The sequence below is a fragment of the Peromyscus leucopus genome, chromosome 22, assembly GCF_004664715.2.
Source record: "Peromyscus leucopus breed LL Stock chromosome 22, UCI_PerLeu_2.1, whole genome shotgun sequence".
NCBI lineage: Eukaryota > Metazoa > Chordata > Mammalia > Rodentia > Cricetidae > Peromyscus > Peromyscus leucopus.
Genome location: NC_051081.1, coordinates 30,946,834 through 30,966,244, shown reverse-complemented (window position 1 = coordinate 30,966,244; position 19,411 = coordinate 30,946,834). Strand labels below are relative to the sequence as shown.

Sequence of the window (19,411 nt, the reverse complement as noted above, 5' to 3'; positions counted from 1 at the left end):
TTACTTTAAAAGGATTATTTCTTTCTTGTGTATGTTTGAGGTGGGGAGTGGAGTGGAATGGGGGTGCATGCTACAGTGTGTGCCTGTGGAGGTCAGCTGGCAGGCTCAGTTCTTTCTTTCCATCCTGTGAGTCCCAGGATCAAACCCCAGGTGGCCAGCCTTGGCAGGAAGTGCCTTTCCACACTGGCCCTCACTTTAGTTTTTTGAAGCAAGGTCTCAGTTTCCTGCATTGTCCTTGAAGTCACTCTGCAGTGAGACCTTGAACTCTGAATCCTCTTCCCCTCCGCCTCTCAGCAGCTGGGATCACAGCCTGTGCTGCTGGGCTGGCGACATGGTTTTCACTGGTGTTCTCCGTGTGCTTGTTTACTAACATGGATGTATGTGTGTCTCTGGGACTGTGCATAGGTTGTTTCGTTTTCTCCACTTGGGGATTTGAGATCCCTAAGGCTTTGCACATGGCAAGAACATTTCACCACCAAACTGCATCCTCGGGTGTTCGGTCATTTTTACCACTGCTGGATGAGAGTCCTTTGTACATTCTGGCTGCAAATCATTTGTGAAGCATGTTTTTTTTTTTTGAATGTTTTGGAGCCTGTTTGGTGTCTTTTCATTGTTAGAACACTGGCATTGAAGACTAAGAGTTTAAATTTGGTGAAGTTTAATTCGTCCATGGTTCTATGGCTTTTGATTTTTGTGTTCTCTTAAAAATCTAATTCAAACTCTCAAAGAGTTTTCTTTAAATACTCTAAGTTTTACAGGCTGGAGAAGGGCTGGCAAAGCGACTCTTGGAAAAGGGCCCTTGCTTCAAAGCCTGATGGCCTGAGTTTGTCCTGGAGCCGACATAAAGGTGGAGGGAGGGACTCGCTCCACACTTGTGCTGTGCTCCACTCTACCCCGTGTATATTCATATGCGTGTAATGCATTGTATTATTTTAAGAGAAATTAGGTAGTATATAAGCGACAGGCATATGCTGACTAGAATGTGGCCAGTGGGCCAGTGAGATGGCTCAGCAGGCTAGGCTCTTGCTGCCAAGCCTGTTCAGTCCTCAGGACCAGTAGGAAGGAGACAGCAGTCCCCTGAAGTTGTCCTCTGACTTAGGCTAGCACATGCCCCCCCACACACACACAGAGACAAAATTAAATATGTGTCATGTCAACTTTTAGATTTCTTTCATTGTATGTGTAGGAACGTTGTGCCTGAACATGTGTGTGCACACTATGTTTGTGCCTGCTGCCTAAGCAGGTCAACAAGAGGACATCAGATCCCCTGGAACTGGAGTTTTGGGTGACTGTGAGCTACCGTGTGGGTTCTGGAAATTGAAAATGGGTCCTCTGCAAACACACGTGGTCCTGACCACTGAGCCATCCCTCCAGCCCCAATATGGAATCTTAAAAATTAAAACAGAACGTTGCCAGTGAGAACTCTGAAATACTGACATTTGAGTGTAGGTTGGTGCACCAGTGAGGTGGATCAGCAGGCGGAAAGCACTGAAGCCACTGAAGCCACTTCTAGCCGTAACAGTGAGCTCCAGGTTAAATGAAAGCTGCCGTCTCACGGAATGAGGAGAGGGCTTCGAGATGGCACAGCAGGTGAAAACTCCCGTTGCACAAGCCTGCAGCCTGTGTGATTCCCAGAACCCGAGTGAAGGTCGAAGTTCGGGAACTGACTACACCAATTGTCCTGCACCCACGCACCCATGCCCCACCCTGTGTGATGATAAATTAGGTACTGGACACCAGCCTCTGTCTGCCATGTCACGTGCAAGGGCTTGAGTACCTGCACATACATGCACACACACAAGTAAGTGACAAGTGGGAGTGGTGTGCACACCTTTAATCCCAGCACTCTGGAGGCAGAGGCAGCCATATCTCTGGGTTCAAGGCTAGCCTGATCTACATAGTAAATTCCTGGACCCTATTGCAAAACAAACAAAGAAGAAATACTGCAAGTATGGGTGAATGTAGTAGAAAAGCCTGTACTAGAAGGATGTGTATTGAGGTCATGATAGTGACTTCAGGGAAGGTCACAAGGACGAGAAGAGGCACTGTAAAGGAAGTCTCTCACGATGCTGGGATGTACTCGCTTTGGTACAGTAAGAACTGTACACAAGTAAGACATTGCTAGCGACATTCTCATCACTCAGAATGTGAATGTCATTGTACTGTTTGGTTTCCTTTTCAAAATACCCAGCAATGCATCTGAACAGGCATTTCCTTACTGAAGATGGGACTGTGAAGCCGGGCATGGTGGTCCCCCTGTGTAATGCTACACTCAGGGGCAGTATTTCAAGGTCATCCTCAGCTATGTAGATACTGTGCCTGGACTACATGAGACTCCATTTCAAAACAAGAAGAAAGCAGGAAGGTGAACATTCAAAGTTTCTGTTGGTTTACAGTAAACTGAGGAAGGATCTTGTAGCCTAGGCTAGCCTCAAACTTGCTCTGTAGCTGAGGAAGACCTTGAACTTTTGATCTTCTTGCCACTGTGTCCAGTTTAAGGCGAAAGATTTATATGCTCTGAAGAGAAACCAGAGTATTCCAGTTTAATTTATAACAAACTCTTAGTGATTTCTTCATGTGCCGTTATCAGGTACTTTTTTCAATACTTAATCTTTACTGGACACAGCAAAAACTATGATATTGTGAGAAGTAAGAAACTGCCAAATACAAGGGCTGAGATAAAAAGGGAAGGGAGGCTGGACTTGCTTTAATCCCAGTTCTAAGAGGCAGAAGCTGTAGATCTCTTGAGTTTAGGACCAGGCTGGTCCACATAGTGAGTTCCAGGCCCTAGAGCTATATAAAAACTGTCTTATAAGGCGGAGGCTCTGGGGAATAGGGAGTGTACATTTCTTAGTTGTTATATCGTGTCTATAAAGAGTTCACTCTACTTTGTGATCACGGCAGTTGGGATTTTTTATTTGTTTGTTTGTGGTTTTTTTGGTTTTCCAAGACAAGGTTTCTCTGTGTAGTTTTGGTGCCTGTCCTGGATCTTGATCTGTAGACCAGGCTGGCCTCAAACTCACAGAGATTCGCTTGGCTCTGCTTCCTGAGTGCTGGGATTAAAGGTGTGCACCACTGCCACCTGGCTCAGTTGTGATTTTTTTTTTTTTTTGTTCTGAAAATTGAAATAAAGAATGATATGGAAATTTTTATTTGATCATGTATAATGTTTCTTAGACTTACTTGATCACAACCTTTTCATGTGTCATTTATCAATATAATACATGGGGCAGTGGATGCTACATTTTTCATACTTATGATCTATACAAATAATGATTTCTATTTTTAAAACAGGACAGAAGGAACAAGCTGTGGAATGGTACAAGAAAGGTATTGAAGAACTAGAAAAAGGAATTGCTATTATAGTAACAGGCCAAGGTGGGTTATACGTATAGTTTCTATTGCCCCCTCAAATTCTACAGTAGTTAGAATTATCTCTCCAAATGCCTTATCCACGGAGAACCCCTCAGGGCTCCTCGTGGACTAAAACCCTACATACTGTACTAACAACCAGGATAGCTGCTAAGTGACTCTGGGGAGCCACATAAAAGGGAAGATTCATGATGTGGGTGGGATAGATCAGGTAAAGGTGAAATGTTGAGTTGGGCGGTGGTGGCGCACGCCTTTAATCCCAGCACTCGGGAGGCAGAGGCAGGCGGATCTCTGTGAGTTCGAAGCCAACCTGGGCTACATAATGAGTTCCAGGAAAGGTGCAAAGCTACACAGAGAAACCCTGTCTCGAAAAACAAAACAAAAAAGTGAAATGTTGTTAATACCATACAGTGCATGTGTGTCCCTATGAGGGTGTCGGATCCCCTGGGACTGGAGTTACATACAGCTTTGAGCTGCCATCTGGGTGCTGGGAATTGATGCCAGGGTCTTTGGAAGAGGACCCAGTGCTCTGAACCACTGAGCCATCTCCCCAGCCCTTCTTGATGGCATTGTTAATATTTGTGCATGTATGGTATTGTCTATTCTTAAAGTGAAAATCAAGTCTCCAACATGATTTCCTGTAGCAGGCAGGCAATAACCAGTCCAGTCTATGGCCTTGAAGCCATCCAAGGGTCAATACGTGATCAGTTGGTGATGAATTACTATATAGTTGGTAATGAGTCACATGTGTTATCCCTGGTTTTGAAAGCTAGTTTGCTGTGTGTACGTAATCTTTTGTTGTTGTTAGGTGTTAGTCTTACACACTAGGCAAGTGCCCTATCTCTGAGCTACATTCCTAGCCTGGTAATGTTTTCTTTCAGTACATGTTAGAATATAAACCTTTAATCCCAGCCCTTGGGAGGCAGAGGCAGATGATCTCTGTAAGTTCAAAGTCAGTGGCTACACAGTGCAACTGTGTCTCAAAGAAAAAAAAAGTAAAATAAATAAATTGGGAATTTCTTACTATGATTTATGTTTGACTCTTTTAAACCAAAGCAGTTACTTCTGATGTTTATTTCCTGCCACCTCAAATTTAAATATGATCCAAGCCAGGTCTATTCCTGTAATCCCAGCACTTAGGAGGGATGAGGCAGGAAGATCTCCAGTTCAATCTAGCGTTGACTGTACAATCGGACCTGTATCAGAAACAGAACAGAAATAAAATGAGTGTCTATGATCTATGTAGCTGTAGTTAAAACATTTATTGTATACCTGCTCTCCCAACAGTCACTCAGAGAGAGCATCTGATTCTTACCATAACTCCATGCTTTGCAGCTACTGTTATTGTCCTTATTTGTCAAGTGAGAAACATGAAGTACAGAGATGTAACTCAACTAAGGCTTCATAGCTAACAAGTGAGAAAGTCAGTTTTGAACCCAAGCTATCAGATGTTAGCCTTTTTCCTCCTCTTCCTCATCCTTTTTGTTTTGTTTTGTTTTGTTTTTTCAAGACAGGGTTTCTCTGTGTATCTCTGGCTGTCCTGGAACTCACTCTGTAGACCAGGCTGGCCTCAAATTCAAGAGCTCTGCCTGCCTCTGCCTTCTGAGTGTTGGGATCAAGGTGTGGGCCACCACTCCTGGCTCTTTTTTCTTTTTAAAGTTTTTATTTATTTTGATTTTTATGTGTATGAGTGTTTTGCTAGCATGTATATTGTTTACTGTGTGTGTGCCTGGCACCTACAGAGGTCAGAGAGGGAATTAGATCTCCTGGAACTGGCATTACAGATGGGTGTGAGCCTCCATGTGGTTGCTAGGAATTGAACTCAAGACCTCTGAAAGAACAGCCAGTGCTCTTAACCTCTGAGCCATCTCTCCAGCCCCTGCGGGCTGAATTTTTTTTTTTCCTTTTTTTTCTTTTTCTTTTATTTTATTTTATTTTATAATACTATTCAGTTCTACGTAATAGCCACAGATTCCCTTGTTCTCTCCCTTCCTGCCCCCTCCCCTTCCCCCCCTGCAGGCTGAATTTTAGAAGTGTTATGACTGTTGTGTACTGTGTGAGCTTTCATGACAAGTCAGGTACAGTTGTGCTTAGCAGCGGGGATACATTCTTAAGGATCATTAGGTGGTTTCCTCCCGTGAATTATCACTGTGCTGTACTTGGACTAACCTGATGGTGTAGTCGCTCTAGCTGGCCTCTAATACAGGCCTTCAACCCCTGGCCTCACAAGTGCTGGAATTATAGGTGTGCACTGCCATGGCTTTTCTCCATTTTTAAAATTCAGTTATTTAGTAGTAGTTGTTTGAGGCAGGGTCTCACTATATAGCATTGGCTGGCCTAGAACTCAGTATGTAGACCAGACTGGTCTCAAACTCACAGAGATCTGCCTGGTTCTGTCTCCCGAGTTCAGGGAATAAAGGTGTGCACCACCACACCCAGCTGGTTTTTTATAAAAAAAAAAAAAAAAAGCAGAATTTGACTTAGTTAGTGGTAGAGCATTTGCCTAATTTTGGTGACGCTCTGGATTTAAACTCAAGCATTGCGAAAGTCAGTTTAAAAAGAAACAGAATAAAATGAATGTGAGTGGTTGAGTCTTTGAGTCTTTGAGGAACATGACTTTATGAATTAAAAATGTGAATATATGCAGTTCTTTGTCAATTCCACAAAGAAATGTTAGACGGGGATGATTCAAAATACATTTTACTTAAGAAAAAAAAACCCTGGAAGTGTGTTTTCTTCTTACCACTTAGCATTAAATTTTACTGAATAGAATGTGTGCCTTTCATAGACATCACAACGTTAATAGCTGACAGATTTGTTCATGCTCAGGCAGTGACAAAGGATGGCTGTAGCCTGGATGGTAGCAAAGTGGCACAGGTGACAGATTGTATCCTAGCTCGAAGACTTTTGTTATTTATTTATTTATTTATTGTGTCTCTGTATAATGTGTGGGTGTGAGTGGGGTCAGAGGACAAGTTTTGGAGTCAGTTCTGAATTCCACTTTGGGTTCTGGGACTTGAACTCAGGTTTCGAGCCTGCAGAGCAAGCTGTTCAACCGGCTGAGCCGGCTTAGAATTAGTTCAGAGACTGAAGTATGAGGGAAAAAATGTCCTGGACTCCATGAATATGTGTGAAATCCATGATACTGCAGTCGATTGGAAGCCATCATGAGGAGCCATGGCAGATATTTTTGAAGTAATATGTCTATGTATAATATACATACATATTTAAGACAGGTTCCCACTGTGTATTCCAGACTGAATTGAATTCACTATCCTTCCACCTCAGCCTCCTGAGTTCACCTAGATTTCAGGGGGTCTTCATAATGCCTAGCAAAAGCATTCCCCCTCCTTCCTCCCTTCCTCCTTCCCTTTTTGAGACAAGGTCTCACTCTGTAGTCCAGGCTGGCCTGAAACTCATTATATATCCTGACTGATATTGAACATGACTCGGTATCCAAGTCCTGGGATTATAAGTGTGAGACACACACTTTGCTCACCTTTAATTTCTTTATGAAGAAAGATTGTGATTCTCCATAAAGGTAATTGGAGCAACACTTAAAACACTGTTAGTAGGAACATGTAGATATTTTAACTAATTCTTCTTTTTTTCCATTTAGGTGAACAGTATGAAAGAGCTAGACGCCTTCAAGCCAAAATGATAACTAATTTGGTTATGGCCAAGGATCGTTTACAACTTCTAGGTATCAACTTCTCTAATTAGTTATGAAATATACTTGAAATGTTTAATGAATCATTAATAATAAGGGCTGGGCACATAATTCAATGGTAGAGCATTTGCATAGCATGTATCAGACCCTGTGCCCAGTCTCCAGTGAGAAGTCAGTCTTTACCAGCAGGGAGAGTGGATCAGTAATTTCAGTTTTAAATTGCCTGGGTATTTATATGTGCACAGCATGCACCAGGGTGCCCATGGAGGCTAGAAGAGGGCATCAGATTATCTGGAACTAGAGTTCCAGGTGGTTGTGAGCCACTTAATGTGGGTGGTGGGAACTGAACCTTTCTGCAAGAGCGCCAGTGCTCTTAACCATTACTGTGTCCGTCCTTCCTTCCTTCCTTCCTGCCTTCCTTCCTTCCTTCCTTCCTTCCTTCCTTCCTTCCTTCCTTCCTTCCTTTCCAGGTTTATTTTTTGTTTGTTTGTTTTGTTTTGTTTTGAGACAGGGTTTCTCTGTACAACAGTCCTGAATGTTCTGGAGCTGGATCTGTAGACCAGGCTGTCCTCAAACTCACAGAGATCTTTCTGCCTCTGCCTCCTGAGTGCTGGGATTAAAGGCATGGGCCACCACCACCTGACTAACACCAGTCATATGTTAGTGGAAGGGCCACAAATTCCTCTTGCCAGAGATTAGAATGTCTTCCTTTTTAGTAAGCAAGAACTCCTCAAGCCCTTGAGAGAATGGAGACTTTTGTCTAAATGCCTGACCTTGGGTAAAAGACTTTCTTGGGGAACCAAACACTCCCATTATAGAATATTGCAGTTTTTATATGGCTTAGTTTATCCAAATAGCTAAAGCTTAAAGTGAGCAAAGACGAAGGTAGACAACTATTACTGTGAACCTGAGTAGACCTTAGGAATTTACTAATTTTGATTATCAAATATACCTCATTCATCAAACAAATCTTATTTTTCAAATATACCTTATTTATCAAGCATATGTTACTTATCTGAATTTTCTAGCAGCTTGGTGTTACCTTGTGTGGGAGTAAGCAGAGTTGTCACGCTGTATGGTTCCATGTAGGCAAGGATTTTTTTTCCAGAGAATTATTTTGTTTAAAGAGGCTGTGATTTTACACATTTTCAACCTTCAAAACCTGCATAAAATTTCCAAAAGGAAAAGGCATAAGGGAACTCCCATAACACATAATGAGAATCATTAAAAAAATGAAAGTAAAGGGGTGCTGGAGAATTGTGGTCTGCAAAATCGAAATGCTGGAACTGTCTGATCAGTACGAGAGACCATAGAGTGTGATCGACGACACACCCAGCTAGTAGAGCACTTGCATCTATGCTTAGGAACAGGCAAAGCGCTCTACCACTGAGCTAAATCCCCAACCCCAATTTCTGCTTGTCTATATTAGATAATAAATGTTTCTGGTAACTTTTTTGTTAATAAGACGAAGAAAACACATAATAACCAGAATTTTCCTAACTTACTGCTTTCACCAACACAAGTAAGTTGTGTCTCAGTATTTTGATTTAAAGAGCATTATCATTGAGAAAAATCAGATGACCTACCTCCAGTTAACCAAAGTAAATAGAAAGGATCCAAGGTATATTGTATCAGCCACTTCTAGGACACAAAAGCTGCGCACTGCTTTGTGCTTTGTATACAAAGGGTAGCTGCTGTTTAACCGGTCCCAGAGGCATGTGATACTGCACTGTAAACCAAGCACGGTGCCTGCTTGTCTGACTTTAGGAATATAAGTCTAAGAGTTAGTATGTATGTTCGGCTTTCATTGTTTTGTGTTCAATTGAGTGCTGATAATTAAACCAGGACCTTGCAAAAATGTTAACTGCATATTCCACACTGACTACATATACCTCACCCCAGTGCTGTACTGACACAGTGCTGTAGGTTCATTGGCTTTCTAATGCAGAAGAAAACAAACTTACTTCAGTAAAGCATTTTTTGGAAAAGGTGATCCCTTATTTGGATGAGACAGATAGGTACGTCACTTAGGAGCAGTGTCTGGCAGCCTGCGTATAGATGATTACCAAGGGGAGAAGGAGGGCTGCAGCCTTGCTGCAGAAGGGGAAACAGCAACCCTTCTGTCCCATGCAGCAGGCTAAGACTCCATCTATGGAGGGTTGTTATTCGAGGCGGGGTAGGTTTGGAACAAATCTTTTCATTGATTAGTTACATCTTACATGTCACAGAATTTTAAAGTTTGACTACCATCCCTCCCACTGTGTCCAAGTGGCCCATTCCCCTTTCAGGAGGCAGCTGTACTGGTTCCATTAAGAAGTTACCAGCCCTGTGTGTGTGTGTGTGTGTGTGTGTGTGTATGTGTATGTATGTAGTATACTGTAGTATACTGCACACCCTGTTCATCATGCTGGTCCCCTTGCCTTGTGGCATTTATTTTTTTGCTTGGCTTAATTAAGGTAATAGAGCCAATTATGACCTTTCTTGGATTCTCCCTGTTGTTTCTTTCTGTGCCATTTTAAAGTATGATTTCTTAAAATTTGCTTTTGAGCTTAGTGAGACCATACTGTACTTCCTCTGTAAAGCTTTTTCTTTCTTTCTAATGATTTATTTATTATCTATGTACATTGATGTTTGACCTGCATGTATATCTGTGTGAGGGTGTTGGATTCCCTAAAATTGGAGTTACAGAGTGTGAGCTGCCATGTGGGTGCTCAGTATTGAACCCAGGTCCTCTGGAAGAGCAGCCAGTGCTCTTAACTGCTGAGCCATCTCTCCAGCCCTATAAAGCCTTTTCAACAGGCTTTTTGTAGTGTACAATCTTTTAGATAGTTATGTTGAACTGGTTGTGATAATACAGGTCTGTTTATTTATTTATTTATTATTTATTTATTTATTTATTGACAGGGTTTCTCTGTGTAGCCTTGGCTACCCTGGAACTCACTTTGTAGACCAGGCTGGCCTCAAACTCCCAGAGATTTGCCTGCCTCTGTCTCCCAAGTGCTGGGATTAAGGGCGTGAGCCACTACTGCTTGGCTGATAGTACAGGTCTTTAACGCCAACAGAGCTCAGCGGATCTCTGAGTTTGGGGCCAACCTGGTCTCTACATAGTAAGTTTTATGACAGCCAAGGCTACATAAACAGACCCCATCTCTAATAATAACAGTAATAATAAGTACTAATACAGTTATGCTCTAAGTTGCCAATAATATTTAATGTTTGTAGATAGTAAGAGCCAGTCACTTTTTATCCAAATATCACTATGTTAGGGATTTCAGCATATGATAAGCAGCCATCACTTGCTGTTGATAATAGTGATAAGTAACTATCTTAGGTTACCAGCCTGAATAAGATGTGTTTTCAACAGAGCCTTCCACATGTTAACTTCTGTACTTTTCATATGAGTTCTTACTAATTACATATTTTAGAGAACATTGCATATATGTGCAAAAACCTCACTGTCTGACAGCTTTGTAACACAATAATTTTCTATTCTCCACATGCCTTTTATTTGTTTATTTTTCTTTCTGTTTATTTTGTCCTTTTTTAACCTCCTCTGTTGCATAGAGAAGCTGCAACCAGTTTTGCAATTTTCCAAGTCACAAACGGATGTCTATAATGACAGTACTAACCTGATGTGCCGCAATGGACATCTCCAGTCAGGTATGTTTTGACTAACTAATGTAAACTGAAGCTTGCATGGGAAATGGACTTTTGCTTACCCTGTAATGTTGATTTAGCTATATAGAGGAAGGTGTAACTGTTTTGTTTTCACAGGGTTAGGAGAACACACAGTATCCTCATCATTCATAGTGTCCTAACATATGACAGATGTAGTAGAGCCATTCTGAACATACCTGTTCACATGTTTTCTAGCTTCCCACTTATAAAATATGGGAGGTGGTACTCTCATTACTGTCTAGCCCACTGGCCCTGAAATTGTACTCAATAAACCTGTTCTTTTAGAAAAAAAAAGTATATATTCATGTATATGTGTATGTGCGTTTGTGTGTCTGTGTCTGTGTGTTTGTGAACACATTTGGAGGTCAGAGGAGGACAACTGAAAGAAGGGGTTCTCTTTGATTACCGTGTGTGTGTCCTTGGGATTAACCTCAGCCTGTCAACCTGGCAGCAAGTGCCCTTCTCCACTGGGCCATCTCAGAGCCCGATTTGATCTTGTTGTTGTGGACTTTTGTCACTCAGGACAGGGTCTTACTGTGTAGCCCTGCATGGTGTGGAACGTACTATACGGACCAGGTGTCTTTTAACTTGCAAGCTCTGTCAGTGTTCATGCCTCTACTTCCCCAGTATGGGAATTACAAACACACTGCACCGTGTCTGTACATAATTTTATTAATTTTTTTGAGTCAGGCTCTCACTGTGTAGCCCTGGCTGCCTGGAACTCTCTAGACTAGACTGGTTTCAACTCCCAAGATCTGCCTGCCTCTGCATCAAGTACTGGGATTAAAGTTGTGCACCCCCACACTCAGCCTGTATAAGTTCCTTCAGATAATTGAAATGTTTTCATTTCTGTTGTATTTAAGTGTTTGTGGGGTGTTTTTTGTGTGTGTTTTTAACATGGAAACTTTAATACTTGGTCAAACATCGATTTTTACTGTGTATCAGTACCTGTCTCTACCTCCCCGGCACTAGGGTTCGTTTTTGGGTGTAGGGTCTCATATATCCCAGCTGGCCTTGAACTTTTATGTGGTTAAAGATCACTAATACCACAAACCCAGTTTTATTGGTCTTAGCTCCGCCCCCCCCCCCTTGCCCCTGAGCTTCTTGCATGCTAGGTGTTTTAGTTAGGGTTTCTGTTCCTGTGAAGAGACACCATGGCTACGGGAACTCTTACAAAGAAAACATTTAATTGGAGTGGCTCACCTATAGTTTCAGAGTTTCAGTCCATTATAATCATAGTAAGGGTCATGCAGTGTGCAGGCCTATGTGGTGCTGGCTATATCTTGATATGTAGGCCACAGGAAGTCGACTGAAACACTGGGTGGTATCCTAAGCATAGGAAACCTCAGAGCCCACCCCACAGTGACACACTTCCTCCAACAAGGCCATACCCACTCCAACAAAGCCACACCTCCTAATAATGCCACTTCTTATGAGATCATGAGGGCCAGTTATATTCAAACCACTACACTAGACAAGCAGTCTACCAACTGAATTACCTACCCCTGACATAAGTTTTGGTGGTTGTTTCCTAGTGTTGAGGTTCAAACCCAGGGTCTTAACACATGCTAGGCAAGCTCTGTACCACTGCTACATACATCCTTAGCCATTCTGATTTTTTTTTTTTTTTTATGAAAGTCTTCTGTCTTTCTTGTGGTAGTTCTTTTCTAGAAATTTCTTTCTTTTTTGGGGAAGGGGAGTTCAAGACAAGGTTTCTCTGTGTAACAGCTCTGTCTGTCCTGGAACTTGCTTTGTAGACCAGGCTGTCTTTAAATTCACAGAGTCTCTGCCTCCCAAGTGCTAGGATTACAGTTGTGCACCACCACCTCCTGGCTCAGAAGTAAGCATTTTTTTAAAAGATTTATTTATTTATTTATTATATATACGATGTATGCCTGCACACCAGAAGAGGACACCAGATCTCATTACAGATGGTTGTGAGCTACCATGTGGTACTGGGAATTGAACTCAGGGCTCTGGAAGAACAGTCAGTGCTCCTGACCTCCAAGCTATCTCCAGCCTTGATAAGTAAGCATTTTTAATGCTCAGAGATTCTCAAAGCACATCTCTTAGGGATCCCAAGACACTTCTAGGAAGTACAATTTTCGTTAATTATACTACAGGTCAAATTTTTCATAATACTGAAACATTGTGTGTTGCCTTCCCTGGACTGGTATTTGTCCTGATGTTTCCTTGAGAACCTTGGAGGACATCTGAACTTCAGATGTCCTATGAGCAGATGCAAAAAACTGTAGTAACACTCACTGCATCCTTCACCACCGTAACTTCACCTAACGGTTCACACAGGAAATGTCCTTGATAAAGCTGGAAGTATTATTACACAGTCAATCTCAATCCTTGGTGCACAGCTTTTCATAGTCCACACACTAAAACAGGAGAGGGCTATGTCAAGGAAGGCATGACTGAGCTGCCAGGAACTAACCACTACAAACACCACCATTTTTCTTGAGAGAACAACTGACAGATGATGGCTACTTCATCTTGGGTATTTAGCAGACATTCCTTGAAAATGAAGAACCTGTCCCATCAAAGGAAAAGCTGACAGTATTTATTGCTAAATTACACACTTCAGACTTTGGATTCTGCAAAACTTGCTCCTACCACAATGAGACAGCATCTCTTTCCGTAGCCCTGGCTGTCTTGGAACTCACTGTGTAGACAGCCAGGCTGGCCTTGAACACACAGAGATCAGCCTGCTTCTGCTTCTGCTTCTGCTTCTTGGGTGCTGGCATTAGGGGCATGCGCCACCACACTCAGATTTCTAGTCTTAGGTCTAGGGATTTTCCATCTGAAGAAATTCTTCCCCAGTGCATTTGTTCCTCTGCAGTGAGTGCCTTTTAGCCTTCTCCCAGGAAGATCTTGTTGTCACATCTTTCTGGGATACTTTCCTGGTTTGTATCTCCCAATTCCCTGAGCCTAGGTTCAGAATTTACCTTCGTGTTCTGGAGCAACCTTGATCAAATGTACTGTCCTTGGAAGTGCCCTTGCCTTGAATCCCCTCATCTATATACATTCAGCAATCACTGTGACTGTGTTAGTCTGTGCTCCGTCTTACAGAAACCACATTTCCTTTTTGTTGTTGTTTATGCATTTAATACATTGTTCATATTGTCTACTTGATGCATTTGGTACTTTTTAATTTTTAAAGATTTGTTTACTTTGTGTGTGATTGTTTTTCTTGTTTGTATGTATGTATGTGTGCCATGTTCATGTATGGTGCTTGTGGAGGTCAGAAGAGGATGTTAGACCCCTCAGGAATTAGAGTTATGGATGGCGTGAGCTACAGAGTGCTGGAAACCCAACTTACGTTCTCCACAGTAGTAACAAATGGTCTTCCCCACTGCACTGTCTCTCTAGCCCCTTCCCCATTTTTATTTAAGGAAAAATATTTTTTATGTTTATAAGTGTTTTGCCTGTGTATGTGTCTGTGTTCCTTGTACATGTAGTGCCCACATAAGCCAGAAGGTGTCAGATCCTCCAGAACTGGGGTTACACATGGTTATGACCTCCCATGTGGGTGCTGGGAACTGACCCAGGTCCTCTGAAAGACCAACAAGTGTTCTTAACCACTGAACTCTCTCTCAGCCTCCTGTTTTTATTAATATTAAGTATGTACAAGTGTGGGTATGCACAGGTGTTTGGAGGTGCCAGCAGAGGCCAAAGAGGTCAAATGCCCTTGGAATAATTCCATGGAGCTGGAGTCACAGGTGGTTGTGAGCCACTCAGTGTGAGTACTGGAGCTAAACCTGGGTCCTCTGCAAGAGTAGTCGGTGCTCTAAACTGCTGAGCCATCTCTCCAGCCCTGTGGTTTGGTAGTTCAGTGCAGTAACTCTTATATCTTAAAACCTTTGGAGAGATAGCAATGGTTCCAGCCTCTGTTATGACTAAAATAATTCTAGCATTTACAGTCCTTTATGTTCTAGTATAATGATCCAAGGCAATCCGGACTGAGTCTGCAGTAACCTCCCTGATTGTCAAAAATTTGATTATCACAATATAATCGAATGACTGGGCTGGTCTAGTATTTAGGCTATCTATTTTCCTTGTCTTAGGGGTTCTCTTATTAATCCTCCAGTGGCAATTTAACACTGTAGTTCTCCAAATAAACAAACTGATTCCCTCTACCTGTTTGAGTTCTTAATTTCTTTTAAAGATATTCAAAAGCAAAACCAAGGCCTCTTGAACAGTCTAATTTACTTCCCTGTTTAACATTTTTCTCCTTCTCTTCCCAATCTTTTTGAGAGCGTCTTTTGTTTGTTGTTTCTTTTATCTTCTCTTCTCTTCTTTTCTTTTCTTTTGAGAACAGGGTATCTCTGTGTAGCCTTGGCTATCCTGGAACTCACTCTGTAGACCAGGATGGCCTTGAACTCACAGAGCTCCACCATCCACCTGCCTCTGCCTCCCAAGTGCTGGGATTAAAGGCGTGCGCCACCACATCAGGTGCAAGAGGGGTCTTGCTATGTGAGTTTTGGCTGGTTTAGAACTTGGTGGGTAGACCAGGTTGTCCTGGAATTTGCAGTGATCCTCCTGCCTCTGCTTTCTGAGTGTTAAGATTATGGGATTATATGTGACACTGATCAGCATTTTTTGTCTGTCTGTCTGTTGGTGGTTTATTGTTTTGTTTGTTTGTTTGTTTGATTGTTTTGAGACAGGATGTGCATCACCACCATCTGGCTTCTGTCTGTTTTCTGAGACAGGGTCCCTCTATTACGTGGCTCTGGCTGTCTTGGAACTCACTCTGCAGACCAGGCTGTCCTGGAAATTACAGAAATTCACCTGCCTCTGTCTTCCAAATGCTGAGATTAAAGCCATGCACTACTATACCTCGATCGCTTTTTCTTTCTTAAACATAGTTTCACACTTTGAAGCCCAGGCTGGCCTAGAACTCATGTAGCCCAGGTTATTATTGAACTCACAGAAGTCTTCCCTGGCTCAGCCTCAAGAGTGCTGAGGTTATAACCTGAGCCACCCTACTTGCCTGGCTTAACATTTGTCTCTGCAGTACCATCGTTATTAATAAGCACTGACTTTTGTTTTATAGGAATATAGTTGTATCCTAGAAGTTGTGACCTTTGAGCATTCAAAAGCCTATAACTTTCTCATTTATTTATTTGTTTATTTACTTTGAGTATGATATATATATATCACATAAAATAGTTGGCATACCAAACGCTACAACTTACTCTTTCAATTAAAATCAGTTAATCAAAACAAAACTTTAAGTGGATATGTATTGTACTCTTGCATATTTCATAGCCATGAAAGTTTGCAGTCATGGGCTAGGGAGATAACTCAGTGAAGTGCCCGTCACACAAACATGAGTATTTTAGATCCTAGCGCCCACTTAAAAGCCGGGTATGGCAGTATGGGACTGACCCCAGCAGTGGGGTGAGGTGCCAGGAGCTCACTTGTCAGCCAGCCCAGCCCAGTTGAGGAGCTCCAGGCTCAGTGAGGCTGTTGAGGTTTCAGGTGTGGGGTTGAGAGTGGTTGAGGGAGATACCTGACATCAAATTGGCCTCTGCATGCACATGCCCACAGTTTGTATGCTGCACACCAGAAGTGGGCAGTCAGTAGAGTGTTGGAGTTTTCTCCTTTGTGTAGTGTATTCCTAGTGCCTTCATTGCATTTTGTTCCTTAGTTATCTGGGGGCTTTATTTGCTTGGTATCTTTTTTATGTCTTATGTACCCTCACAAGTGAAGTTGTTTTTACAAATAGATTTCTTCATAAGAAAATTAGAATCTACAACATCGAAGGGCAAATCTAATAACCAGATCTCTTTTCCTACTAACCATTCCCATGACATACACGTTTTATTTTCTGACTTAGATCTTATTTTGAAATACTTGTGGATTTAAAAACAGTTGTTAAGGGCCAGTGAAATGGCTTAGCTAAGAAAGGCTCTTACTACACAAGCTTGATGGCCTGAGTTCCACCCCTGGGACTCGTGTGGTGGGAGGGGAGAACCAAAGTCAGAACGTCGTCCACTGACTTCTGCAGGTGTGCCATGACATGTGCACCCACAATCATACACACATCAAATTCACATACACACAGTAGTAAGAAATACAGATTGTAAACTGTTGCTACCTTGTTTTACAGATTTGTTAGTATTACTTTTTATTGTTGTAGCTATTGTAAATTGTTAGTATTACTTTTTATACGCATAGTCAAAGTTTCTAATCACGATGGCTGTATTTTTTTTCCTCCATAGAAAGTGGAGCAGTTCCGAAGAGGAAAGACCCCCTAACACATGCTAGTAATTCACTGCCTCGATCAAAAACAGTCATGAAAAGTGGATCCACAGGGCTTTCAGGTCACCACAGGGCACCTAGTTGCAGTGGTTTATCCATGGTTTCTGGAGCGAGACAGGGACCTGGTCCCGCGGCTGCCACTCATAAGGTACTCTAGAACAGGGAGTGTAATTTTGCTTTGTAAGTACAAAACTTCGTCATGCTTGATTTTTTTTGTATTAGTTCTCTATAATGCTTTATAGAATTGGTTTCCACAAAGTTAAATATAATTTTTTAATTTGTGAAAACAATTTGCTATTAAAATCTTAGGTCCTTTCGAATAATTAGGAATTTCATATTGTTTACTTACCAATTCTTTTCAGTATAATGTTGTATATGTCATTTTAATTCTAGTCTTAGAATTATTTCAGATTATGTAATTTATTTATCTATCCATCTAGCTATCTACCTATTTATTTATTTATTTATTATGGTTTTCCAAGGCAGGGTTTCTCTGTGTAGCTTTGACTGTCCTAGAACTCATTCTATTGCACAGGCTGGCCTCGAACACACAGATCCGTCTACATCTGCCTCCTGGGTGCTGGGATTAAAAGCATGCACCACACTGACCAGCTAGATTATGTAAATTTTAGAATGTTAAACATACCTAGAGTTTTGTTGTAATTCTAACAAGAGTCAAAGATGGATGACTTTTCTTATAGAGTCTCTGGGTTTAAAAAAAAAGAGGGGTGGCGAGCCGGGCGGTGGTGGCGCACTCCTTTAATCCCAGCACTCGAGAGGCAGAGGATCTCTGTGAGTTCAAGGCCAGCCTGGTCTACAGAGTGAGACTAGGACAGGCTCCAAAACTACACGGAGGGACCCTGTCTCGAAAAAACAAACAAACAAACAAACAAACAAATTTAAGGGCTGGAGAGATGGCTCAGAGGTTAAGAGCACTGCTTATTCTTACAAAGGTCGTGAGTTCAATTCCCAGCAACCACATGGTTCCTCACAAACACCTGTAATGAGATCTGGTGCCCTCTTCTGGCCTGCAGGGACACATGCAGACAGAACACTGTATACATAATAAATAAATAAGTCTTTAAAAAAAAAAAAGAGGTGTGTGTGCGCGCCCGCCCGCACTCCAACCCGAAGAGAGTGCTGGGTGTGTGCCTGTTCCTTTAAGGAAGAGTCCACCCTTGAACCTAGAGCTGGTTTACTCTTAGCTGGATGCCTGCAGGCCCTAGTGATCATCTGGTCTCCGTTGCCCTCAGGGCTGGGGTACAGGCATGTACAGGATGACTGGCGTGTTACATGAATGCTGACATCCAAACTCCGTTCCTCATGATTTTTCAGTAAAAGCTCTTAACTGCTGAGCCAGTTCTCTGTCCCGCCTTTGTCTTTTATAATAACTGACTCTGGGTAAAATCTATTAGCCCTCTTCATGCCAAATGTCATTCTATAGTGATTGTAGTTTTGGGTTAAATGCTCAACCTTTGCAGTCTTAGATTTTTTTCTTTGTGTTTGCCTCGTGTGGAGACCAAAGGTAGACCTCAGATAACTTCCTTAGTCACTTTGCACATCAACCCTGGATCTCACACACTGCTAGAACAGCTGGCCTGTGAGCCCCAGGGAGCGGGGTTACAGATGCACCGTGTGACTGACTTACAAGAGTGCTCAGGACCTGAACTCAGGTTCTTCCTGGTGTGTAGCAGGCATTTCACTAACTGAGCATCTCCCCAGCTTTGTGTCTCCCCCATTTTTATTAAATTCTCTCAACCTTTAGGGTCATTTATGAGTGAAAAGTCTAGGTTGTTTCACATTAAATTTTTGTGTCCTTCAAGGGTATTCCGAAACCAAATAGAACCAACAAACCTTCTACACCCACAACGGCTGTTCGGAAAAAGAAAGACTTGAAAAATTTTAGGAATGTGGACAGTAACCTGGCAAACCTCATAATGAATGAAATTGTTGACAAGTAAGTTCTGCCAAGCATTTCAGTTTCTATTTCTTATTTTTGTTTATAAAATACATATGTAAGGGCTGGAGAGATGGCTCAGTGGTTAAAAGCACCGACTGCTCTTCCAAAGGTCCTGAGTTCATTCCCAGCAACCACATGGTGGCTCACAATCATCTGTAATGAGATCTGGTGCTCACTTCTGGCCTTCAGGGATCCGTGCAGGCAGAATACTGTATACATAATAAATAAATCTTTAAAAAAAAAGCCTTTAAAAATATATGTATGAGCCGGGCGGTGGTGGCGCACGCCTTTAATCCCAGCACTCGGGAGGCAGAGCCAGGCGGATCTTTGTGAGTTCGAGGCCAGCCTGGGCTACCAAGTGAGTTCCAGGAAAGGCGCAAAGCTACACAGAGAAACCCTGTCTCGAAAAACCAAAAAAAAAAAAAATATATATATGTATGATACGTAATATTTTTACT

General features: G+C 42.1%; 1 protein-coding gene across 2 annotated transcripts in view; it reads left to right on the top strand.

Annotated features, from left to right (window-relative positions):
- The window catches only part of Spast (spastin), a 46,329-nt gene that overhangs the window by 6,623 nt on the left and 20,295 nt on the right, over positions 1-19,411 (top strand). The window contains exons 2-6 of one of the 2 annotated variants that reach the window (XM_028873613.2): positions 3,295-3,378; positions 6,992-7,075; positions 10,607-10,702; positions 16,954-17,141; positions 18,817-18,950. In XM_028873613.2, coding sequence (XP_028729446.1) covers positions 3,295-3,378; positions 6,992-7,075; positions 10,607-10,702; positions 16,954-17,141; positions 18,817-18,950 — 586 coding nt within the window. The remainder of the gene's footprint in view (positions 1-3,294; positions 3,379-6,991; positions 7,076-10,606; positions 10,703-16,953; positions 17,142-18,816; positions 18,951-19,411) is intronic. The other variant, XM_028873621.1, reaches the window with a different exon arrangement.